Below are 25,254 nucleotides of genomic sequence, written 5' to 3'. Positions count from 1 at the left end.
AGTTTTGTATACAATAAATATTTTAATGTTATCAGCAAATCAATGATTAAAGACTGTAATATACCCAGATGTATGTAACTATTATATACAGAAGTAATTTTATGGTAAATTTTATTTGGTCGCACACAGCTAATTTATTTTTTGGTGAATCAAATGAGATTTTACTTTTAAATTTTAATATTATACTTAACATCTTTGGCTCATCACAATATTCGTAATGTATGTTAAATTTTGATGCCTCTCGAAAACTTCCAGAATTTTTAACGTGATCCTCCAAAAATAAAAATTACAGTTTAAACAATAAATATTAATTTTCAAAGTGGATTATTGTCACCTTTTTGATTAAACACGATGTGAATATTGTAGTAAAAAAAATAAAGTACGCGAAAACTACCGAAAAGGAACAAATACAATGTACATGTACCTACTACTATTTAAGCAATTAAATATTCAAAATTATATAGTTATACAGTAAAAACAACTTATCAAGTCTAACAATAGATTTTTCATACCTGCAACCCGATATAATGGAATTGTATGTATAATATAATATAATTGTGTATATAATATGTTTACATGTTCATACATATTGACATATGACAACCATAGCATGATATGTGGAATTGTATTTATTTTTACATCATATTTCATTTCAACTAAGTGATACAATATAATTTATAATAGTAAACAAACTATTGTTTGTATATTATACAAAATATAGATACCTTTTTCTTTCTTTTTTTTTTTTTTTTTTAATTACCTACCAAAATATTTTCTAACGATACAAAACCATTCAAGTGTCTTTTTTTTTTTTTTTTTTTTTTTTTTTTTTTTTTTTTTAATATTCAATTTATTATTGGTTTCCATTTCATATACATAAACCTATTGTAGAAAAAATTATAATATATTAAATTATAGTAAGTATACAATTTCCCTTTTAAAACCTCACTTTAATTGAAAGTTCTATATTTAATTGAAAATAAATATACCTTAAGGCCTTTTAAAGAGTTCTGTTTACTTAGGAATAAATCGTATTAAAGTGGAAAATTATACGTTGTCATTAATATATATAACGGATGGGATACATTTATAATATCGGAAAAACAATACATTTATTCTATAGAAAGTAATAAGAATCTGTTTAACTACCTCCCATTTATGTTAATCACAGCATCGCGAATTTTATAGGTGCACTAACTCATATCTCCTCCAAGTCATACAAAATCATAAGAAAATATGTTTTTGACGTTTCATATATTTTATCGAAAACGTGATAATATTGCAATAAAAGTTGTGTATACAGTGGGTATATTTTAATTATGTTTGTCTATTTTTATAATAAATATTGTAATATCATACAACATTATAGCATAATATGCATTACGAACGACTCAGGTCTATTGTAAAGCTGCGCCGCTCATCGAAAATTGCGAGAAAAAAAATGTAAATAAAGAACGTCGGATGGATCGCCATAATAATTGAAGCTGGACGAGAGAGGGATGAAAATGGAGAAAAAGTAGAAAGTAACGCGATAACAATAGATGCGCTCGCGCCTCGGGCCCGCTATATTATATTATTCGTATTCGTATTACTGTTATTATTATTATTATTATTATTATTATTTACGTAATACTCTGCCGGGTGTGCGACCTCTAGGCGAATGATCGCGTCGCCCGCGAGGCCGCCGTCATCGCCGCCCGGTCCGCGCTCGCGTACAATAAATTATTCACTGGTCTCGCGAGCACGATTAAACTTGCACAGACGATAATAATAATTACAATGGTTGCGTCCTCGTTGTCGGGCACTGCCGTGTTTGCGTTTTCCGCATGCACATACAACATGATAATATTATATTATGGTGTATTATATAGTACGATTGAATCGAACCCGACGAATATAATGTACAAATATTTAGGTACACGCTAGAGCCACACCCCCACTCGCTATAACCCCTTTCCTCTGTGAGCCGCCGACGATTTTGTCATTAATTATTACTAGGTAGTCCTTCTGTGACTCGGCACGTATTGTCTCCCGCGTCATAATATGTTCACTCGTGCCGCATACATGTCTATTATATATATATATATATATTATATACATATGTATATATAAAATAGTAACATATGATGTGTAGGCCGGGCTATCGTGAAAATGAAACAATATAAAATATCTACCCTGCACCCTTAATTCACACACACACACTTACGTTTATAATGACGACCGCTCGGGGTATAGTCGATATAGATGATATTGATGTTGATATTGTTGATAATAATATTATAACGGTTAAGGTAGGTTGGTAGGTAGGCACTACAACAAGTTCACGTGCATAGAAACTCTTTGCTGTAATTGGTAAGCTATCCGTGCTTTTGATTTACCACTGTGATTTTTCATGCATACAATATTGCCACACAATAATTCACGTTGTCTTGTTGTTGGATCTAGAGCGAATCTCATAGCGGAAAACGTTAACAACGTTTGATAACCAGGGAATCTTATCTGATCGTTCGTTTACTAAACGTTAACTAAATGGCGCTACTTAACGTCATTGTAAATATTGCAAACGCTAGGAAATGGCGTTTGGTCTGTTTAGTTCCAATAATCAAAACCGTAGTTATTTAGACGATAATAAAGTCATTATAAATTGCGATAATGATTATTGGCTGATACCGAATTGGTTCCCGAGCTCCAACTCCATGTGCCGAATTGGTTCCCATTAGAAAAAGGTATTTTATTAAGTTTAACCGAATTGGTTCCCATTTAATTACGCACATTTTCCTTCTCAATTTTACAGGCTTAGGACTGTTAACTAAAAAATAGGCTTGATTAAAAAATGTGTGTTTTAAAAAAAATGATGTAACATATACAATTTTAAATTGTTGATTTGGAATCAACTATAGTCATCACTTATAGGTGTAGGTACAAAATATTAAAATAAAAATAAATAATAGTAATTATAATAAAAGTAATTTTATAATATATTAAGTCATACGTATTTAAATAAATGGATTTTGTATGTATCTTTGCCCTTAGTTTTTAGTGTATAAGTATAAAAATGACACTTAAAATTTGGCCCGCGAATTTTTTTTGAAAAAATATTTACTAACTGCTATAGACTATAGAGTGTAGCCGTGTAGGTACACTCTATAGTATATACTATATAGGTATATTTATATTTTATACTATCTAATTTATATTTTGTACCAATTATTAAAAATTAAAAATTACCTGTACACAAACGGGAACCAATTCGGTTACTCCCTGATGACCACAATTTTAAATCGAAGTTACTATAATAATTTACTACGGTTTAGCTTGTCGGGCGCCAACAAATTTCAATTATACAATCGTTGTTGACAACCAGTTGACATTTTTGTCATGCTATAAACTTATAACGTTTTCCACTAGCAAATTCCCTCCTATTTCAACGATTTCGTGTCTCATGTATAAAAATATATGTAAACGGAATGATATCGGTATCATCGGGTATATAAAGTTTAGACTTATTTAATTCCGAACCTTAGCGTTCAACATTCGCGTACACTATATAGATTACATTTACAACCAATTTTTCACATAAAATTGGAATTCCTACATACCCATCGAACGCCATTGTGTATACTTGCCAGGATACGATGAACTGGGTGCAGATGGGTCAGACGTACAGCGCCTTTTAGCATAAAAAAAAAAAACAGGACGATACCACGATATTCTGATGCGCGCGCAGTAGGTACTGTTTACGCAAAGTGGTATTTTACAGTGAACGGTGGCGGAAGAAAAGTGAAATCGTTTTCGCTATAAATAAAACCCACGGTAATCCGATTTGGGTTATACGGGCAAAACAGCATAATAATATAGTATTCCCCGGCCGGGACCGTTTTCGATTCGCTTTAAAAGCGACGTTTAAAAACGGCTCGCCAAATGTCAACCGTTGACCTTAGCCAAACGCCACCGTTGCGCTCCCTCTGGGATCGTCTTTTAATTATACAACACGTCAGTCTCGGGTTTCCTTTACACTCCAATCGCCACCCGAGGGTTGCCGTTTTCATTTAAATAATAATATGCGCACGGCCCGTCACAGCTACATAATAGTCCGGATGGTCGTGTTGTATACATAAACTGTATTTTGTATGTGTATATAAGAAATAGTATATCTTATTATTACGTGTGTGTGTGTGTGTGTACATATAAAAAACAACGGTTTATTTTATTTATTATTATTATTATATTATCATTATGATATATTATAATATTATGTACTATGTAGAATAAAAAGGGGGAAGGAAATTAAACATACGTTTTAACAATCACTCAAGTTTAACAAATAGACATCGAAATGTTTACATAAACAATAGAATATATAATATATATGTAATAATATAATATTATAATGTGCCGATTAAAAGATTAATAATATTATTACACTACAATCTACAGCGTATCATCGGCCACCCAAACGGCAAAGTTGAATTACGAAGTTTACGTAATATGTGTAATATAAAACAGATATTGTTATCTTAATAATGTATGAGTATGAAAATACCTATTCAGCAGAGTTCCAGAAATTTTGACAAAACAGTAATGGTAAAGTGCATCGCAACTTATTACGTATTATATATTTATGGAAGGTGAAGTATAAACGATATGCAAACAAGAAATAAATTTATTACACTATGTATTATAATATTATAGACTCTACCGGTACCTCTACGACGAAAAACATATACATCAACGTATTCGCGCGTCCAAGAAGAGACAAGTGTTTTTCTAATGTGCAAACAACATACGTATTCGTATTAACTTTCGTTAGAAAATAAACCATAACACATATTATAATATATATTTATATACGTATGTGTAAATTAATAGTAAACGCAGGCCAAAAAATATTCTACGTCAACGAAGTCCATCTCCATATAACCGATATAAGTACCGTCAATCTCATCTTTTATACGGTAAGCGAAATTTAAGGTGGCGAGTGCTGTATCCCCGATTTTACCGAAGAATAACAGTTAACGAAGTTTTTTTGAAAATCAAACGTAAGTTTGGGCGGCGATACGAAATTTGTGGTTAAAAACAATAGCAGGTCTTACTACTGTGAAATTCGCTCATTTGCGTAAACTTAGACTTGCAAATCATTCGACGCCACTGGATGATAACTGAACCGGTCGATTATAATTTGTATCGCAAAAATAGCGCACATATCGCATAATAATAAGTAATAACACACTGAAACTATAAACAATAATCATAAAAAAAAAAGTAGCCGTTTGCGGGTCCTACGTGTTCCTTTCGTCGGGGCACGTTTCGATGTCAATTTCGTCGTCGTCGTCGTCGTCGTCGTCGTCAACGTCGTCAACGTCATCCGTCGCCGTCCGCGCAACACCGCCGCCGCCACCGCCGCCGTCGGCCTCGTCGTCGTCGCCGTCGTCTTCTTCGCCGTCGGCCGACTTGGCCGCGGCGGCGGCGGCGGCGGCGGGCGGCAGCAGCGGCCGGTGACCGGATAGACGGGCCGAAAAGCGGAAGAATAATCGGCCGCGACTGCGTTTCCGGTGACTGGGGCGTGTGATGATGCGGGTGGCTCGGTTGGGCAGCCACAGGCAGGGCCGCCGCCCGCCGAATACGCGGCCGCGGCGGCCGCGCCACGGCGAGCGGTTGGCCCGCTGTTCCATGTCGGCCATGGCCTGGTGCCGGCAATGGACGGCACCTGCACCAGCGAACCGTGGCCGATTTCTTTGCTGCAGTTCCGACGACCGGTGTGGTGGTGGTGGTGGTGGTGCTGCCTGCTGGTGGTGGTGCAGGTGGCCCGCCGACTGGAGCATGGGCTGCGGCGCATTTGCACGATCACGGCGGCGGCGGACGAAACGGACGGCGGCGGCAGCGGCGGCGATGACGAAGCCGATGACTGTTGTCGCGAGTGCGACGGCGGCGGCGGCGGCTGGAGCAGCGGCTGCTGCTGGTGCTGTTGCTGGAGCAGCGACGGCGGCGACGGCCTGGACACGGCCCGTTTGCGCGTGCCGCCGTTGAACATGGCCTTGACGTCCTCCCACGCGTGCACCACGTGGTCGGGCGGGTCGTCGCTGAGCTTCATGTGCCGGCGCCACGAGTTGAAGTTGGCCGCGTCCGGTTGCACGTACCGGGCCCCGGCGCCGGTGCGGTGCGAGTGGAATATGAACTTGTTGGGCGAGAAGAACAGTCCGCACACGGCGCACCGGATGCACTTGGCCCGGGACGAATTGTACCGGGACGGCAGGAACGATCCGCGGCAGCCCCAAGCGCACTCGTGGTGCACCGCGAACGCGAAATCGTCGGGCAGCCGGGGCGGCGTGTTGTCGCCCAGGAACGAGTTGCACAGCCGCTCCGCCTCCCGCCTGGTGATCATGCCGCACCGGCGCGAGGACACCGGCATGGCGCCGGCCCGGCGGAGCATCTCCAGCTGCACCGGGGTGCACTGCACGCACGTGATGCCCAGCGCCACCCGACGGTTGTGGATTTCGTTGTAGCTGAACCGGTGCAGCAGCGTGTTGCTGATCTGGGCCAGGCACAGCCGCTCTTGGTTGTCCATCTGCAGCGAGACGATCGGCACCCCGTACAGGATCACCGTGCCCACCTGGTTGGACAAACAAAACAGAACCTGCTCAGGTGCTTTGCTTGCATTCGAGCCGCGCCGGCGGCGGCACCGTATACGTATTACTTGCCGCCGAGTCACGCGCAGTCGCGCGTTCGGGCCATTGCGCGCCGTACCCACATGCATTGGTTTCATACCCACCGAATATAATAACTATTCGATTAGACTATACGTATTAAATTGTATATGTAAGTACGTTAAAACGTATCGAGCTCGATATCTCGCGTAATACGTTTCGACCGACCCACTTGTGTATAGTATTAGTTATTCGAGTTAATTGAGTTATCATTAAATATATTATACAGTATTTATTTTTTATAAATCCCGACGCGTTAGATATTTGTTGATTCCGAAATGTTACGAAATCCAATTTTTCTTTCGGCTCGACTTTGCGATATACGCGTATACCCTCCGAAATTTGGTCAGAATAATAACTATTACTGTGTAAGGCAAAACATAAATTAAATTATTTGTTTATTTCGAGTTGATCGGTTGTAATTCGTTTGATACCTGTCAGCGGGGGCGACGTCTTTGCAAATTTAATTTCTTCGATTCGGTGCGCCTTTTAAGTGTTTAAAGCAAACAAATAAAAATAACGTTTTATTATTATTTTATTTTTTTTTTTTTTAAGGCTAAACCTATTGTCATTTACTCGCATCGTAAACTTGTAAGGCTCCCGACCGGAACGACAATTCCCCTATTAAAAGGTCGCCACGCTCCCTCCGACTATTTATCCACGCCACTTGATAACTTCTAAATAAATATAATACAATAACCCTAAAGAAATTATTTGCCTTCTTGTTCTATACAACTTAGGCACTAGAATTATCTGATAAATCCACTTCATAACGTGAGTACAGTGTACAATTAATGTTTTATTATTGTTAACTATAAAATCCATTTAATATTTTTATTTAACTTTATCTCGGGTATTGATTTGATTATAATTATTAATCGAATCTTACATAAACAATGAACAATAAGACATCTGAAACGCATATATTTTATAACAAAATTCAAGATTCAGCTCAATTGAACATTTAAACAACAATCGAACGAAACAAAAACGTGTAAACGTGAGATTTTTAAAATTTCTGAACTTACTTTGTTCGGTTTAGAATTATTGATCACCGGATTGAGCGCTCTTGGTGATTCGGTCTGTTTATCATCCCTGTGATGACTGATCAACTGGAACCTCTGATCCATTTTCGCTAACGTCATTTTTCTGCACAAACAATCACGAAATAAATGAAATAAATAAATTATGATTATTGTTATTTATGACTTTAAATTGTATCTGATTAAAAAAAAAAAAAGCTAGACAGCTTTTACGGTGTTCATATTTATGTTATCATATTTCAGTTTTATTGATCGCACCACACAAGAGAAATTTTAAACATGTATAATTATTGCTCTTTCGTAAAAAAAATGTAATTTAAAATTCACCACTGGTATAAATGTTTGAGAAAAACTCACGTATTCAGATGCTCAAATGTTTCCTGCAGTGCGTGCATATAATATTATAACTATTATTATATAGCTATATTAATTTAACTTAGGCAATAGTTTCTATTCATTTTCAGACCCATAAAACAGGAAAAAGTACGATAAAAGATAAATCAAACAACGGAGAGTCCTGCAGTAACCCGTATGTAAGAACACGGAGACGAATTCCGTCGTGTTTCGTCCTTACAATGGAGATTAGGGACTAAAATTGAATGTAGTACGACACACTTTGTATGAAATATAAATTTTGAAATATATCATGGCTTAACTGCTTTTGACAGTTTTTATCCTTTATTTTATTCTTGATTGATTTATATTATATATTGTTACATTTTGACATATTTTGTAAAAATATTTATTTTACAAATAAAATATGTTACGAGTAAAAGACAAAATTCAAAATCGGGCAAATGCAAATCATCCACGATACTTGAGCAAAATGTCATATTTCAGTTTTTGCCCTGATAAATTTCAGTTGTGACCAATCATATTCCGAAAAAAACATAGTAGCTTTTATCGTAAGATTTTATTATGATTATTAATAATTGTACGACGTGCATTGAACGTAGTAGTCAATTTATTATTTTTTATAATATTTAATCTACTTAGTACTTTTTTTATTATAGTTATACAGAACGGGGGTCGTCATAATTCATAACTACACACTGCTTACTTTTATTCATCAATTCCGCATAGTTTTCCCAAAATCAAACCGTTTAATATCGCATACACTAATATTTATCAATAACATAACGCACACATATCTAAAATTGTTTAGAAACGCATATCAATTAATTATATTTAATCTAAATCATAAAATCGTAAGCAATGAAATTAATTTAATTAAGTATTTGAAAACACTAGAATTTAAACTAATTCGAATTTAAGAATTATCTACTATATACATACTTTATTTTATCTCATTATATTATATTCAATTATTTATAATTAATACTAAAATAATAAGATATTATTTAATGAATTATTTTTATAAAGATTTGATTAATAAAAATTAATAACAAATTTTTAATTTTTAATTGTCAATCAAATATGTGCGATTTTGAATTATCATCCTTCCAAATTTACCGTTTTAACTTTTAACAATAGAAAAAATGTGTACAATATTAAACGGCCAAAAATATAAAATTGTAAATAGTAAATAGGTAAGTATGACCAGTTTATTCAGAGGTGTTACCAATGAATAGTTTTCTCAAACATGTTCTTTATGTATTTCAAAAATTTCAAAAAAATTTCTTATGTACTTCATTAAATATAGATTAATTGGCATTTTTCCTTGGTATTTCTTAGGCTTGCCCGTAACATACGTACTAACTGTTAACTATATGTATACACAATTTAATATGGTACTATATATTTTTCATATAGAATAACTTTAACTAATTCATATTAATGTGTATAGCTTAAATACATTTTGGGGATGTGGGTGGCAAAGCCCTCTATGGTAATGCAAAGCTCAATATAAATTGTGTAGTGCGAAAATATATATAATTTAGTCCAGCGTTGAGTTCATACATAGCAGCAGGTAGGCATAGTGCATCCATTCCCCAGACACGGTGCACATCCACACGACGCCGTCTAAATCGAACTCTTTCGGCGCTAGTGAACGGGACGCTGACGACTATATTATGTACAGCGAGCGTGTTGAGTACTCGAAATCATTAGTGCGTGGAAAACCGAAAAGGCGAAATTAATTAAACGAGAGCCGATTTGCTGTTCACCGAGAGTGAGAACGGGAGCGGAAAAGGAAGAGGAGCGCAACAAGGAGAACTGCACCGGGTTTTGACGACTGCTATTCAACAGCGGCGGGTGTAGTATTGTTTGGAGTGGGTGTCAAGGGGAAACTGTTTCAATTCATATATATGTGTGTGTGTGTGTGTGTGTGTGTGTGTGTGTGTGTGTGTGTGTGTGTGTGAGTGTGTGTGTGTGTGTGTGTGTGTGTGTGTGTGTGTGTGTGTGTGTGTGTGTGTGTATGTATGCGACCAGGTTGCGGAGGGTTAATCTTACTCCAGTGGGGGTGTACCCGCGTAATCCGTCGATAATTACTCGTTACATTTCTGCGAAAGAGAAAAACGTTTTTCCGCGTCCAGAGTGCTACGGGTCCTCGCGCGCACATATATATATATAAATAACAGCGCCAACCGGCTGTGGCATGAAGGGGTGAGTATTAAGCTTTTATTTAAGTATAATGTAACGTATATATAAACAGCGGTGTTAGCAGCGCGGTGAGTTCATTCTAATTAAAATTAACAAAAAACCTGTACAAATGTACCTATTGCAGTTTATTTTATCATAATATACAAAAGCAAAAAATACGGGGTAATTCCATTTGAACTCAGCGTAAATCGGTCGATTTTTCTATAAATATTTAAATAATATTTAAAAAAAAAAACTTTTTTTTTTCAATGTAGAACAGTTTACGTGAATTTAAAATATCATGTCCTGACTGATGCAATTTTTATTGCATCAGCATTATTTATTTATTTGATGCGCTATTAGTACTTTTTTTTTTTACATATTTATTTTTATTTGTACAATCTGTATAAAGTATTTACAATAAGCACAATAGATGGATGATGTTATAATAGGTCATGGTTGGCTTGGGAGAAGAAGCTATTCAGTAATAGTACTTCATGGCGTGGGTGGTGATTTGTATTTATTTATTTAAATACAAAATAGTTTGGTTCGCACCACGTTGCATTTTGAAGTTGAGTAAGTTAAGATTATGCAAAATGTTTTAGCTTTGATGAATCAGAAATTGTCATATCCTGAAGTTTATACCAGCTAGTATATACTCGGACTTTAACCGTAACACACGTATATACTTATTATCATATAAGTATATTCTCCGTAAACCTAGAATATTTTTATATATAATATGGAGTAGTACATTAGTATATCGTACTTCAGTACTTGAGTTATGTCGATTTCACTTCAAATGGCACGATTATTCAATAATACTGTTTATCTAACAAGTTTAACGATCTTATAGGTTTTTAAATTTACTTCTTTTAAAACGAATTTGTTGGCAAGATATATAGTGTACCTAATATAATCTATATAATATATCTGATATGTCAAAAAACAATAACTAACTTGCATTAAAAAAAACTCACCCTATTCATACTTATTTTAATGTTTATAAATATCATGTACGTTTATTCATTTTTTTCTCGGTATATACACTGTAACGTCTTAAATTATTTAAACTTGTATTGTTTATATGTATACATGTATATTATATACACTATACAGTTGTACATAAGTATACATAATACGTGTCCTCGTCGTTGTCAACATAGTAATTTCAATGCATTTTTAAACATTAGTCATGATTATTATTACTATTCCACCTCGGTCACGGGGCGGTGTCTTTAACTGTGTATAAGAATAATAACGTTAAGCTCCTCTTCACGACCCCTAACCGCTCACTGCTCCTGCAGTACCTACACACAAATATTGTATAATGTATAATATAGTAAAGAAATGTTAATTTCCGTCTTTTTCTCTCACTCTCTTAAGCTCTCTTCGCAAGTTGGTTTTTTAATAAAATGTTATTATTTTCTATACCTACCTATGTAAATATATAATAAATCATGTATACCTATATTGTTGGATAAAATTGTAAATATTATAACTTTTCTACGAAACGAGTAAACAACAAATCAATTACGATATTTACGATATTTAAATAAATATAACATAAACATGACATTATTTATTATGCATATTGAGTGTTTAATAATAAATTGTATTTTTTTCTTTATTTACGAGTATAAATATTTTTAGTTTAACGGATTTAAAAAATATTGTAAAACATTACAACGAGTAAGTAAAGTGCAATATAATATCTTTATGAAAATTAAAGTAAAATAAAAAACAAAAGACAATAAAATAAAATATTCAAAAAATAATTAATTTAAAATTCGTATTTTTTTTTTTTTTATAACTAGTATTCGTATGTGGCTGTATCTCTAGTAAAAGTGATGAAATGATAAGCACCAAAACTAATCCAAAATATATACATAAGTGCCGCAAAAAAGGATATAAATAAATTAACTTCTGCTAATGGCACCCCTGACTTTTTTTAAAAAAAGAAAAGAGTTATAGTGAAAATTTATTCTTTTATATGATTATCAACAAACTACATATAATTAAAAAATAACATAAACACCCAATTTTTATTCTGAATTCCTCAATTACATTATTTAAAAAATCAGTGTCTAATATACATCTCCTGAAAAATATTCTTGCAAAAAAAAATAAATATATCATGTAATTTGCTCCATTTTAGGTAGTAGAAATATGTATTTTAATTTCCACCAAAATTCAAATCGATTAGTATTTTGATAATATATACACGTTTCGGTAGTGTAGATTAAAGATATTGAGATCTATTCGAACTGAAAAACTAATTAAACAGAATATTCCATTTTAGATTTTGAGCTATTATTCACTAACATATACATCACTTAGGCAATAACAATCAGTAGCATAATTAGGAATTGATTCTGGGGTGGCATATAAGTTTATATACTATATAATGTTATAGTGGGAGCTATATGCTCCTCACGTCCCCCTTTATTCATTGAGTTTTATAGATCTCAATATTATATTTATTTATTATTATAAATTAAGGTACATGTATGGTGACATGGTGTAGTACTATAGTGTACAAAATTAAAACAAATTTATTAAATCTAAATTATTTAGTATCTTTCTTAATCTAATTGTTCAATGATTGAGAATTTTTGTTTAGAATAAACACTTAAAAAATGGTTAGAGTCTATGACACAATATCCATAATACAACTTTTTAGAATATTCATGAAAAATCTAAAACACAGTCATAGTAATTTAATTAGATATATTATAAAAATTAATACGTAGTAAATACTATATTATAGATTATAATGACCTGCTTAGCATTTTTCCATTCATCTAAAACCCTAACAGCAAGTTGACCTAATTACTGATTATTTAAACCATCAAACTTTGAAAAAACTGTGTAAAATTTACAAAAATCATCTGGTTTTTAACTTGGAACATATTAGCTATTTAAACTCAGTTAGCCATTTGTATTGAAATGTTAGGCACCGTTTTTTGTTTTTATTAGTTACTGGAAATTTATAATTTCCTTATTAATAATTAATAATCCTTATTTTTTAAAATAGAATTAAAATCTTAAAACCATTTAAAGCCAAGTGCTTATAGGAATTTAATAATGATTATTTAAAAAAAAATAAAGTTCTGGGAGGATATATCCTTATATCCTCCCCCCATAATTACGCCAATAATATATGAAATACACGTATTATAAAAATGCATTATTTTTTGCGAAAATCAATTCAACCTATCATGTTACTAATAAAAAATAAATCGCTATAACGTATATTATAATAACATATCTACTTATAAAAGCCTTCTATAAACAAGTTATTAAATTCAAAATTGATACAAAAAATATTAATAAAAAATGTCATGCTTGACAATAGAATATATATAAATTTTATTAGGTCGTAGATTACATTTAGAGAAAATCACAAGCCCTCGTTTTTTTAATGACTCGCTGTGAAGAGGATTGATAAATCGTTTATAAGTGGCAAGAGCAGTGTTAAGCGATCGAGATATGTTGTAAAGTCGATAACAAAATATAACACAACGCTGGTAGCGTACGTCACGAGCGATGTCAGATATTATTTACACATATTGATTTGTGGGATGAAAAATATTCGTGAAGACTTTAATATCATTACAAACAAGCACAGTGTGCGAGTCGTAATAGTGCTCTCTCCGTCAACACACGTATAATAATATAATCCCTTAATTATCACGGCCGTAGGACATAATATTACACCGTACATATTGGTACAACAATAGTAATAATAACAATAATAATAATAATAATAATGCATATAATATAATAATTGTACTCGGACGAGAATCGGGCTGCACACATAATAATAATATTGTGTATACTGTGTTTCGATATTACATAAACCACGCGCGAAGGAGTTTAATTTTCGTTTTCCGCCCGACAACAATATAATCGTGTTTCCGCGGCGGGCCCGGTCGAAACGTCATTATTAACCGAATATCATTATATAATCGTTATAGCTACAATCACGTAACGATATACATATTGTTATTAAAATATTATTGCTGCGCTCGCGGGCGCCAAATAATAATAACTACGGTCGGTGCGTAATGCGATTGTGCGTTTACGTATATACATCTCAGAGGAACACGTATACATATATATATATATATAGGTAGGTACGAGTGGTACAACTCAATACATATATTATCATTCATCATCATTGTGTGCGCGAATATGGGACTAGGGGGTGGTAGGGGTGGTAATGATCTGGGGTAGGTGATTTCCGCCCCTGCATAATCGATTCGTAGCGGTAAATTGAATATTACATAATATTATTACGTATGTATTTATGATTATATTATTCACACTTATAGTCAGCAGCGTTCCCCAAAGTGTGTTCCGTGTGACAATCTCAGGGGTTCTGACAGATGTATGTGATTGATTACTGAGAAAACTGTTTTTTATAATATTTGGAAAAAATATTAATATTAAAAATTATTGTTTCATATAATTTTGATTGATTTTTATTTTTTAACTGATTTCAATAAACAATAATCATTAACGATATCGGTAAAACATTTTTTGGAATATTAGTATAATTTTTTTTTTTTTTTGAAAGGCGATAAACTTACAAATTTATTTTCCTAACACATTACACACCGTAAACCGGTTAGCAAGTAGATTTTTTCCATATCGTGAATGTCTACTATTATCGATTAGGATTTTATCATATATTATAATTGAATTAATTATAAAACAGCTTAATTCGATAAATGACAAATTAATTTATAAATTTATATTTAATTTTATGTATACCTAACTAATGTATAAACAAAATTAAAATTTCAACAATGCATTTTTTTCTCGATCCTACCATATAACAGTAAAAACTAATTTATTCTATAAACATAATTTCAAAGTATAGGTATGCAATTTATAGTACATGAAATACAAAAAATTATAATGTACGAAGTCGGTAGGAATATTATTAATTAAATATTAATCCCCTGCCTTGCGTTATTTTCACGACATTTACCTGTCGGCTATGCGTGGTAATTTGTAGTTTTATTAAAATCACTCAATGCACACATATTTATGATTTATCGTGTCAGGCAATATGGTTTGTTTCACATGTAATAAAATAACCTACATTCAGAAAACAAAGACTAATCGATTGAAATTCTTTGATATTGTTTATTATGCAACTAAAATGTACATGTTAATCACAAAAATAAAAAAATACAGTTTGTCACGTTGTCAGTATAGTAAATTATGTTATAATATTGTGATATGATAATAAAATAATTATTTTTATTTTTAAATGTAGGTAAAAATAATTCAAATATTTTTGTAATTGTTTAACACGAAATAAATATTTTTAACTTAACAATTAAAAATTAAAAATAACGAAAAATATTCTAAAAACTGAATGTTCTACTAATAGACAATATAAAATAAACATACTAATATAAAATTAAACTACACGTGTAAAAGTCCCTATTAAGTGGCATATATAGGTGTATTGTTTCTAACTACAGAATAGTAAAAACAATTAAACATAAACAAATTTCAAAAATTTCAAAACATTGTACTCAGAAAAATAAACAATAATTCACCATTCCACCCTTAGTTTCAAGTGCCATAATTCCCGGCAAGCTGCAGTGAATCTTTTAAAAAATTACAAAAGAAACCGTTCAATTATACAAACACTGTCACATAATCAATTACTGAAGAAAATCTTCAATACATACATATTTATATATAATATATATTATATATATTATAATTAAGATTTCCACCCGAACCTTACTGGGTTAAATCTTATTCCCGTTTTAATTGGTCAAATTGTATATAACATGTAGATTTTAGTTAGTGTTATTAAATTCAATTAAATTTAAAATATAAATAGAGATTCGTTTGTTTACATAAATTTAGACCATTACTTAAACTTTTCGTGCTAATTTTTATAGACTTGTAATTTGTAAATGTTGAAATATTTATCAATTTCTACACGTAAAGGTTGTAGTTCTAGTAACATATATACATTTGATATTTCATACGTGTGATCAACCCAATACACCAATACAAATACAATTAAATAAAAATAAAACTAATTTTAAGTTACTAATGCTATGTTCTAATTTGCTGCACTATAGACTTACTATTTCCCAAATTTACAAGAAAAATTAGAGGTTAAATTTCATTAAATCTTACATTGAGTTCTTATCTTACTTATAAGTAGATAAAAAATGATTATAATAAATTGTTTTAAAAATTTTAGGCGAATTTCTTAACTATTTCCAGATTGTATAATTATATAGAAACTATCGCATAAATATATGAATGTTTCTATTGAATGCAATCTATGAATGCGTACAAATTTCGAGTACTATTATTATATTTAGTGATATAAAATTAGAACTTGATCATTATTTGCATTGATGGTCATATTATTTTGAGTGGTTAATTATACAATAATGATTTACAATATGGGTTTTATTGAAATCAAGATTTTTTTCTACTTTTCCAAATCCAATAATCTATTTTTTATTTCCAAATTCTTTTTTCAATGAGTTTTATGCAAAGAACTTCAATGACAAAAAATCAACATCAATGTACTTTTTTGATTTTAACCGTAATAAATTTGAGTTTAATCTTGTATTAATGTTAAGAAAAATTAATGTATAAAATCTACTTCTTTTTTATGTTCCAATTATTTTTATTTTTGAAATATACTAAATTTCGATTTTATTACTTAAAATTTGTTAAGTTAACTCAAATAAAGTTATTTCATGTTTGTCTGTTTTAGTAATTATTTTAAATGTATTTAAATCAGATATTATCAAAGGGCTTTCACTTATTAAATTTATTAATACTTAAATGGATAATAGTGTAATACTACAGACTTCATCTTACATTATAAAGTTAGAAACGCGACCTACATAAAAGATACAAATGAAATATATCCAAAACATTTTTTATTTGAAAATAGTTCGATGTTATAAAGCTTTACTAGTTAATATAAAGTCTACATAATAAGTCTACAGTAGTCTAACACTATCTAACAAAATAAGTTCGATATATTTTACTTGTATAAAATTTTGAAAACATAGAGTCGTAATTTTTAGGTATAGTTAGCAGCATAACAGTAAAAAAAATTCTCCAGAAAAATATTAAGTCCAACAAAGTTTAGAAACAATCCAACACTTTTCAACAAGTTACCAACAAATTTATTGGATATATTTCATAAGTAATTGCTATTATAGTTGTGTCTTGCTGCTAACTCTATGACGTTACTAACACAAACTCTTCACACCAATCACATGCTATATACTATCATACCTAAATTAATGCATGCTACAAATTACAATAAAAAATACTTATTAAGTTCTACAGTCACTCGTCATCCAGATACATACAATATTTATGGATTTTAAATATAAGTACCATTAGAAAACATTTTATTTTATTTTAAATTAATAATAATTATACAAATACCAATGTTATTATATATATTTATTTTGATTAAATTACAACTCGATTTGTTTAAGTTGTTTATATAACTAACAATAATCAATATTTATTGCCAAGCTGTATCCATAAAAATTGGGTATGAAGTTTAGTGTGCATTTTGCACAAGCCCCGGGCCGTTAACTATATTATTGATTAAGAATTATTATTTTTAAAAGACGTTATACATTTTGAAGTTGTTGGATACCTCGTACTTATAGTTTTTAATTTATCATAGACTTTCTTAAGAAAATCGAAAGCGAAAATTTTCTGTCTCACGCAAGATAAGATCGAATTAAGACATGTTCTATTTCTAACATACCATTTTCATAGACTTTAAAATAAATTTTAATTTACCAAAAAACATTTTAAAAATAAATTTCACAATATTTTTGATTTTTTGATTATAACTTCTTCAAAAATAAAAACATTGTCATGTTTTAATTTCTATTTTTTAAATATTATATCTTTACAAGATTTAGGGAATCAATTAAAAATTTAGAAAAGACAATTTCAAATAGACGTTACTAAAAATTCTAATTTATTCTTAGAATTTTGATTGTTTTACTAAACAATATTGGTACATTATAAATAGAAAACATCTAAATTTCTATATTAAGCGTTTGTTATATAAAGATAGAAAACCATCACTTCCAATCATTAATTATTATTACTTTTTGAAACTATATATTTTAAAAAATACCTATGCTTTTACTCAAAAACCTATGTTGATTAACCCGAAATTTTATAATAAACTAATGATTTGCAAGCAAGTTCTTTATCCTTTGATAATGTTAATAGACAATAATAATAGATAGGCAGTTAACTACAGTAATTGAAGATAATTTTAAATGATTTATAATATTTTATAACATATTTTAGTATTATTCTAACTTTAAGATAAATATAAAGGTATACAATCTATAGACTAATACTATATAGATTTTCTTATCAACACAATGAAAAATTAGCATGGTCTTATGATTTAATTATCAAATGTAAACACAAAACAAGTTCTGATTTTATTCGCTAATTTTTTTTCTTTAAGACGTAACCTCAAAGCTTAAGTTTTTATAGCAATATTGTATGCATATGTAACACAACTTCACAAGATTAACTATCAAACAATTTTATCAAAAAATTCATTAACTTCATTAAGAATCTGTATTTATAGTGACTTAGTAAGTGATTATAGAATAGACAGCTTCGATAACTTACAAGTAAAAACTAACCCAAATTTAATAAAAATACATTCTAAATAACATTGAATTTATAACAGCTAATTTTTAGCTTATTACTTTCTCTTCATTTTTTATCCGTATTTAACACTATTACATTTAATTAAAAATGCATTATAGTTTACCTATATATATATAAGTGTATATTTTAAACATATAATTTTATGAATTCCAACATACCTATTGAATATGAATGTATATACCTAAGTTTTAAAATTGAATAATTAAAAAGAACCTCAAATTTAAATTTTACTTGTAGGTCTCGATTAACTGTTTTATAGCTATTACGAGGCTGAGGCTTCATAGAATATAATGAAGTATACCTCAGGTAAACTGTGATTTGAACAACTACAATATGATAATATATATACTGTATATCGTACATAACAGTAGAAACGTATTTTTTAAGTGAGTATTTTTACTATAGTAAACGTAACACCAATCAGGTATCCAACAACGTCGACTAAATTAAACGTAATATACTTAAAGAATCAAAAATATAAAAAAGTATTTATAATTAAACTTTGATTTACTCTTCTCCCCTAAAAATATAAAAGACAATAAGTAAACCTCCTAAAAATTTTAATAAGTACCTAAAATAAGTAAAATAAGTAAAATAAATAAGTACGTATGTAAAATTATTAAATTTTCAAATTGTTTTAGGATGTCTATACCATAATTGTATTTTAAGCCAATAGTCTTCACATTCAACCTTATTTGATTCATGGTCATTTTTTTGAGACATATATTCATAATAGAACAGGTAGATTGATGAAAAATACTGTTTTAATATTTTTAACTAATTTAGTATTACTATTTTATTCATATTTTATATTTTACTTTATATAATTGAATGAAATATATTTTATTTTATATTTATTAAATACAAATTACGACCCAATTATAAATCTCATAGGACAAGACATTTGATTGTGACCTATCTTCCGAAAACTGCACCTATCTAATCATGGTATATTGTCAAATATTATCAAGCTAAAATCTGAATAGGGTTTAAAAGTCGATTCACTGATTTCTGTTGACAATGCTGTACGCATTTTTTAGACGTCTCTCCAAAATTTATCAGTGGATCAATTGTTGTAGGTTGAATGATATTGGTTTGGAAAAATATAGGTGATATAATCATTAACTTACAACCATTTTTTAACTCCACAATTTTTTTTTTACAGACAGTTGAAATAAAATAGTAATTTTAACTCGATCCGCAAGTAGGTGATATTATAGTCAATATAGGTATTATAAAGTACTTACCAATAGGTATTCCTTGTCGTATGCGTACTATAGACGGCGACTTTTGTTTGAGATTTCCGTCGATCGTGTATAGCTGACGTCTTCGTCACGCGCGCGTCACATACTCCGGTGCAGTCCGAGTGCAGGCCAAGGGTTGATTACACCATTGACGCATTCGGCTAAAAGCTTTGGTGGCGGCAGCGTCCCTGGGCGGGTCCTTTCCCCGAGCCCGAACTTGAGCCAATGGCTGAGACCGAAGCGATTTGCCACGCGCGGTCCTGCCTGGCCGACCCTTTGGCGGGTGGTCCTTAAATACAGCGTCGACACCGCCACCCCGACACGTTATATCTATGTATAGTCTGTGCGTACTTACCCTGCAAGCCGCAGGGCAAAGTAAATCGCACCAACCCCTCGCCCCCATTACCGCTACCCTTCCAGCTATATGCGGTGATTTCGGAATACATTTCATAAAACCACACCGCGCTTATCTATGTATATATAATATATTATTATACATTTACACATTATTATACAGGGTGTATTTAGAAGATTTTTTATGATTTCCATCCAAACCAGATGAGACTTTTTACTCAACTCAAGGCATTTACTTAAATTTATTTTGTAAGCTTTTACAAAAATTAAAAAGTGGACCACTACTCAATTTCAATTCCATATTTGAAAATTTTTATCGCTGTATATTTGGCTATTCTTTAATTAATAGTTTTATAACAAGAAAAAATCTTTTCCAAATTCAGTGATTCATACAAATGAAAACAAAATTGTTGGTATCACGAAACATCTGAGATGAGTCCACACTCAGACTACTAGTATACTAATACTAGGAATCACTAGTTTAAGTAGTCAAATACCCAGAAAATTTTGTTTATTATGTAATAATTAAATTAATACACTAAGCAATTCGTAAATAATTACAAGAAAACGATTATTGTTATTTTGTTACTATTTAAAAAATATTAATTGTAAATATTTAAAACATTCTACCATTACTTAAATTATTTTTATCTATACTTACGCAATAAAATTTTCAAAATATTCAGATTTATTTTGAGCTATGTTCATAATATTCACACCGTTCTATTACTGTATAGGTATATAGAATCGACTTATAAATCAATAATAGCTTATTACTTATTACTCATCAAAAACAATTATCTTTATAGTTACTATACTTTAAGTTTAATAACGGAAAAATTGTTTGTTAAAATTTCGTATTATAAATACTTAAGTTTAAAAAAAATATTATCCCTTTAACAATTCACAATACAAAAGGAAGGGTAGTTTTACAAAAAAAAATTTAGTAAATTTGTATTAATATAATCAGGAAATTACAGACAAAAGAAAAACACACCATCGTAAAATCAATACATTCATCGTTCCGCTTAAAATCTAAAACAACATAGGTATAAATATTTCATACCTAACGATAAACGGCAAACAATAATACGTAGTTTTAATATTTTAATGTTTAAACGAAAAAAAATAGTACCTATCTGACGTTTAAATTATTGACATTGTTAAATACAAAATATTTAAACACTACGGCGAATTAATATTTTTAATCCAAGCCCTGGTGACAAAATATTTATTTAATAAACCATACATATTCATAAAAAAAGAAAATATTGACAGTGAACATTTATAATATATATTTTTTTGAATTATACTAAACCTGAAAAATTAAAAACTTACATTTATGATGAAGCGTTGTAAAAAATAGAAACATGGTACTTTAAATTATTTTAACATTATATTATTTGGGTATACATTGTAATTTATAAATCAATATTTGATTATTAAATCGTTATTATGTCATGTTAATCAAAAAACTTTTACATTGTTACGATATTTACCTACTTTATGCATTATACGGTGTACTCCGGTACTCGTTCAATAAAATATTACTCTATCTACCATACATTTGATGGTTCAATATGTTATAAAGATAATCACATAAAGAGTTTATACTCATAGACACGCCTTGTGAATTTAAATTGGATCCACGAAGGGCGTTGGTGGTAATAGGTACACTAAGGAAATATATATGTAAATGGGTCGATCACTCAATCACTTAAACACGCCACATATTTCAGCTCATTAAGTATGATATTAGACATTAGTAATACATGTAGGGTAGTTGGGGTGGTTTATGAGTACACAAGTAAACAAGTTGTATGTACAAATTTAAATGTCCATGTATCTAAAAATATGAAAACCAAACTGTTAATTAGTTTATCTTTAGGATTAAGTACGTCGTGCTGACCTAATTGTTATCTTGGCAATACTTACATAATAATATTATATCGTAGAGACTATTTTTAAACCGTAATTTACAAACGATATTTGATTACAATAACAAATAACAATTGTTTAGCCACGAGGCTCCTACGAATCTGTGGTCGGCCTCGATGACTACACCACCGAAAGATGATCTAGGAATAACCGTGGATAATTGCTTAAAGAGAGGTGACCATACAAATAGTTTACGTATTACAATCAAATTCATCAGATGGCTTAAATATAAATTAATAACAAACCGAGTTGTCTCTGGATAACTGATTTTAAGAATGACAGTATTGCACAAAAGAATTTTTAAATTACTAGAATAGTCAAACAATATCGATGGTTAGTGATTCGTAGACATTAAAAGCGTGCTTCGCCAAACATGTTGTTTTCGTCCTGTCGTTAAAAGAGGATTATTGAGCGTTCATTGTGCGAATTACCAGATAAAGATTTTCATTTTCACGCAAAACATATGCAATCTGAATGGTACATAGGATTCGCTTTCAATCAACACATTTTTGAAAATGCAGTCCAACAAAGAAAAGTGTTATGATCAATTACAATACGTAACACTCTAAAATTGAACAAAATAGAAAAAGCTATCCCTATTTTGTCATCAAATATTTCAGTGACACATGATCTAGCAATTCAGAGGCAATGAGCTGCGTAGGAATCTTCATGATCTTTTAAAGTTTCGTGTGAATCTGGAGATATGTTCTGTCTGAGCATTTATCAACATGTCATAGCAAAAGCCAAATATACCCTCACACCGCATTCCAAAAATGAATTAATTTTATTTGGCGGAAATGCTATTATGTGATCAATTGTTCGAGAAGTACAGTAGCCTAAGTTTTCTACTCCGTGAATGTATCACGATAACTATTATTGCGCTATTGAACAATTATGGTGTTCGTTATGTTGATAGTTCAAAACTATAGTAAGAGAGGAATTATAGGATTTAGTGCACTAACAAACATTAGATGCACGTTGATATAGCTACTTATATTGACTTCTGCTGAAAATACGGTTGATATGAATAAACTTGCTGGCTTGGGCTTGAGGCGGGTGTTCAGTAATGGCTGGAAAGAAAATTGGCTGTGAAATAATAATTTGTGACTAATATTCTAAAGCAACATTTTCCACCTGCTTTGTATGACCACATCCTGTTGTAAATGATTATCGAATGCAGTGACAGAAATACAAAATACTGTAGAGTAATAGAGGTTGAATTTTTCGAAAGTACTGTCGAAAATTGCTACAAATATACCACTTTGTGTGTGATACTCGTTGGTCTGGAATATAACCATTCAGTGCATTTTTGCTTCAAACTTTATTATATAAGTCACGAAAACTATCTCATAATAATGACTCGATTTTAAAGTTACACCACTACTGCACAAAAAGCACACCAACTATCATGTGCGACATCAACATCACAATTTATCATATCTTTTATTATCCAACCACTCAGCTCAATTGAACCAGTTACAAAATTGAGGGAAAATCTATTGATTTATACTCTGTCCAAAATCATATTCAGATTTATTAACTATATTTAATAATAGAGAACAATCAGATATCGATTTTAATGATATTTTTAATAATTCATATTTATGGCAGAAAATTGGCGCAGAAATTAAAATCTTCGTATTACATCTCAAACAAAAATAGATCAAATTACGAAACTGATTCTGCTGAACACTATTTACAGACTTTCTATTTTATTCCGTACTTAGATTCACTAATATCATCTCTTTCGACGATTTTCAAGTACTAAAATAGCATTCTCAATAAGTCTACTGCATCCTACAAATATTAAAAGTACACCATAATGATTTCAAAGAAAATTGGATTAGTGATCATTATGAAATTGAAATAATAGAGGAACAATATTTGGTATCAGTATTGGATTGATAAAATTTATGACTCGTGTGATGAAATTTCGTTTTGATTTATTGGCTCTGCGAATATTATCCTGCTATTTTCAAATATAATATTTTTATATCACTGCCTCCGACAACGTGCACGATAGAAAGATCGTTCAGTACATTAAGACGAGTAAAAACTGGCTTCGCTCTGACTACAGGAGAAGATCGTTTAAATGGGTTGTATGATGAGCCTTCATCGTGAAAGAGTTAACAAACAAGGATAATTTCATCTGTGATGTCATTAATATGTTTGGAATAAACGAAGAAATTACAGTTTTTATTTACTGATACCGAATAATATACTGAATTATATTTTTAATTTATATTTTTATAATTCTATATAAGTACATAAGTACATTTATATGTAAAATAACATTAAATCTTTATTATCTTACATTCGAAAATTTTTATTTTGACCCCTAAATGTTACCTATGGGCGCCCATGGTAATAGGTGCACTAAGGAAATATATATGTAAATGGGTCGATCACTCAATCACTTAAACACGCCACATATTTCAGCCTCATTAATGATATTAGACATTAGTAATACATGTAGGGTAGTTGGGGTGGTTTATGAGTCACAAGTAAACAAGTTGTATGTACAAATTTAAATGTCCATGTATCTAAAAATATGAAACCAAACTGTAATTAGTTTTCTTTAGGATTAAGTACGTCTGCTGACCTAATTGTTATCTTGGCAATACTTACATAATAATATTATATCGTAGAGACTATTTTTAACCGTAATTTACAAACGATATTTTACAAATAACAAAT

General features: G+C 31.1%; 1 protein-coding gene across 1 annotated transcript; it reads right to left on the bottom strand.

Annotated features, from left to right (window-relative positions):
* Nucleotides 1-4,311: 4,311 nt before the first annotated feature.
* Nucleotides 4,312-20,388, bottom strand: LOC112594681 (SKI family transcriptional corepressor 2). The gene is given in 6 exon segments (XM_025339622.1): nt 4,312-5,494; nt 5,497-5,788; nt 5,790-5,831; nt 5,834-6,634; nt 7,733-7,853; nt 20,269-20,388. Coding segments are annotated over 5 exon segments (1,467 nt in total). The 5' UTR covers nt 7,850-7,853; nt 20,269-20,388; the 3' UTR covers nt 4,312-5,279.
* Nucleotides 20,389-25,254: the final 4,866 nt, after the last annotated feature.

Source organism: Melanaphis sacchari, unplaced genomic scaffold, assembly GCF_002803265.2.
Source record: "Melanaphis sacchari strain LSU unplaced genomic scaffold, SCAv2.0 Contig23_pilon_pilon, whole genome shotgun sequence".
Classification (NCBI taxonomy): Eukaryota; Metazoa; Arthropoda; class Insecta; order Hemiptera; family Aphididae; genus Melanaphis; species Melanaphis sacchari.
This window is presented reverse-complemented; position numbering and strand designations above follow the sequence as displayed.